Genomic DNA, 1,529 nt, shown 5'->3' on the forward strand with positions numbered 1-1,529 from the left:
CCTAGATTTTATGTAATTGGAGGCCTGACACTTCCCAGCACAACTCCCAGCCATTGCTGTCTTGTAATACTAAGAAGTATTGACCTTTCATTACATTTTTCATCATTAGTAAAATTAATACAATATCCCTGATGTTGCTGATTTCAGGGGCTGTTCTAAGAATAAAACAAAATCACAAAAAGTTACTTAATAAATTCACATCAAAAATTCAAATCTCACTGACTATGTCCTTTTATAAACCCTGCAGGTGACATGAACACATGGAGACCGGAAATTACTCTGAAGTGACAGAATTCTTTCTGGTGGGGCTTTCCCAATACCCAGAGCTCCAGCTTCTTCTGTCTGTCCTCTGTCTCATCATGTACCTGATAATCCTCCTGGGAAATAGCCTCCTCATTATCATCATCAGCCTGGATTCTCGTCTTCACACCCCCATGTACTTCTTCCTTGGAAACCTCTCATTCTTGGATATCTGTTATACATCATCAACCGTTCCTCAAATGCTTGTTATGTTTATGTCTGGGAGAAAATCCATCTCCTTCATTGGCTGTGCTCTGCAAATGGTTATCTCTCTTGGCTTGGGCTGTACTGAGTGTGTCCTCCTGGCTGTGATGGCCTATGACCGGTATGTGGCCATCTGCAACCCACTGAGGTATCCCATCATCATGAACAGGGTGTTATATGTGCAAATGGCTGCATGGTCTTGGATCATAGGCTATCTGATCTCCTTAGTGCAAACAGTCTTGACAATGATATTGCCTTTCTGTGGCAATAATGTCATTGATCATCTGACCTGTGAGATCCTGGCTCTTCTTAAACTCATATGCTCAGATATTTCCATGAATGTGCTTATCATGGCAGTGGGAAGTATTGTTATATTGGTGATTCCTCTGTTGTTAATTTTTGTCTCCTATGTGTTCATCCTCTCTTCTATCCTGAGAATTAATTCTGCTGAAGGGAGGAAGAAAGCCTTTTCTACCTGTTCAGCCCACCTGACTGTGGTCATCTTATTCTATGGTTCAGCTCTTTTTATGTACACGAAGCCTAAGACAAAGTACACAAAAGTATCCGATGAAATCATTGCACTGTCTTACGGAGTAGTAACCCCAATGTTGAATCCCATCATCTACAGCCTAAGGAATAAGGAGGTAAAAGAAGCTATGAAGAAAGTCCTGAGCAGACAGTGGCATCTGTGGAAAATATGAAAGGCCTTGAAGCATGTTATATGCTCAACATGAGATCAGATCAGGTGTTTTGTATCACAGGTAAAAATCACAGAACCCAGTGTCAAGACAGTGTGCCTGCTAGTAATGCCAAATACAGGACTTCCATTCCTTTCAACATAGATTTCTCATGTAAACCTTCTAAGTAGTGTCTTATCTGCAGAGTTTCTAGCTCTGCTAATTGATCCCATATAAGGCATATGGCTTTTCATCAAAATAAATCTCCTCTCTCCTCTTTCCTCTCTTCTCTCTGCTATCTCCTTTCTCTTTTCTCTCTCTCTTTCTTCCATGTTTTTCTCTTCCTCT

The 1,529-nt window shown here is 40.8% G+C and overlaps 1 protein-coding gene across 1 annotated transcript; it reads left to right on the plus strand.

The window, feature by feature from the left end:
* The first annotated feature begins 260 nt into the window (after nt 1–260).
* On the plus strand, nt 261–1,205 carry LOC105870537 (olfactory receptor 13D1-like). Its single transcript, XM_076009228.1, has one exon. The coding sequence runs from the start codon at nt 261–263 to the stop codon at nt 1,203–1,205; it is 945 nt and encodes a 314-aa protein (XP_075865343.1).
* The last annotated feature ends 324 nt before the right edge of the window (nt 1,206–1,529 follow it).

The sequence above is a fragment of the Microcebus murinus genome, chromosome 12 (genome assembly GCF_040939455.1).
Source record: "Microcebus murinus isolate Inina chromosome 12, M.murinus_Inina_mat1.0, whole genome shotgun sequence".
NCBI lineage: Eukaryota > Metazoa > Chordata > Mammalia > Primates > Cheirogaleidae > Microcebus > Microcebus murinus.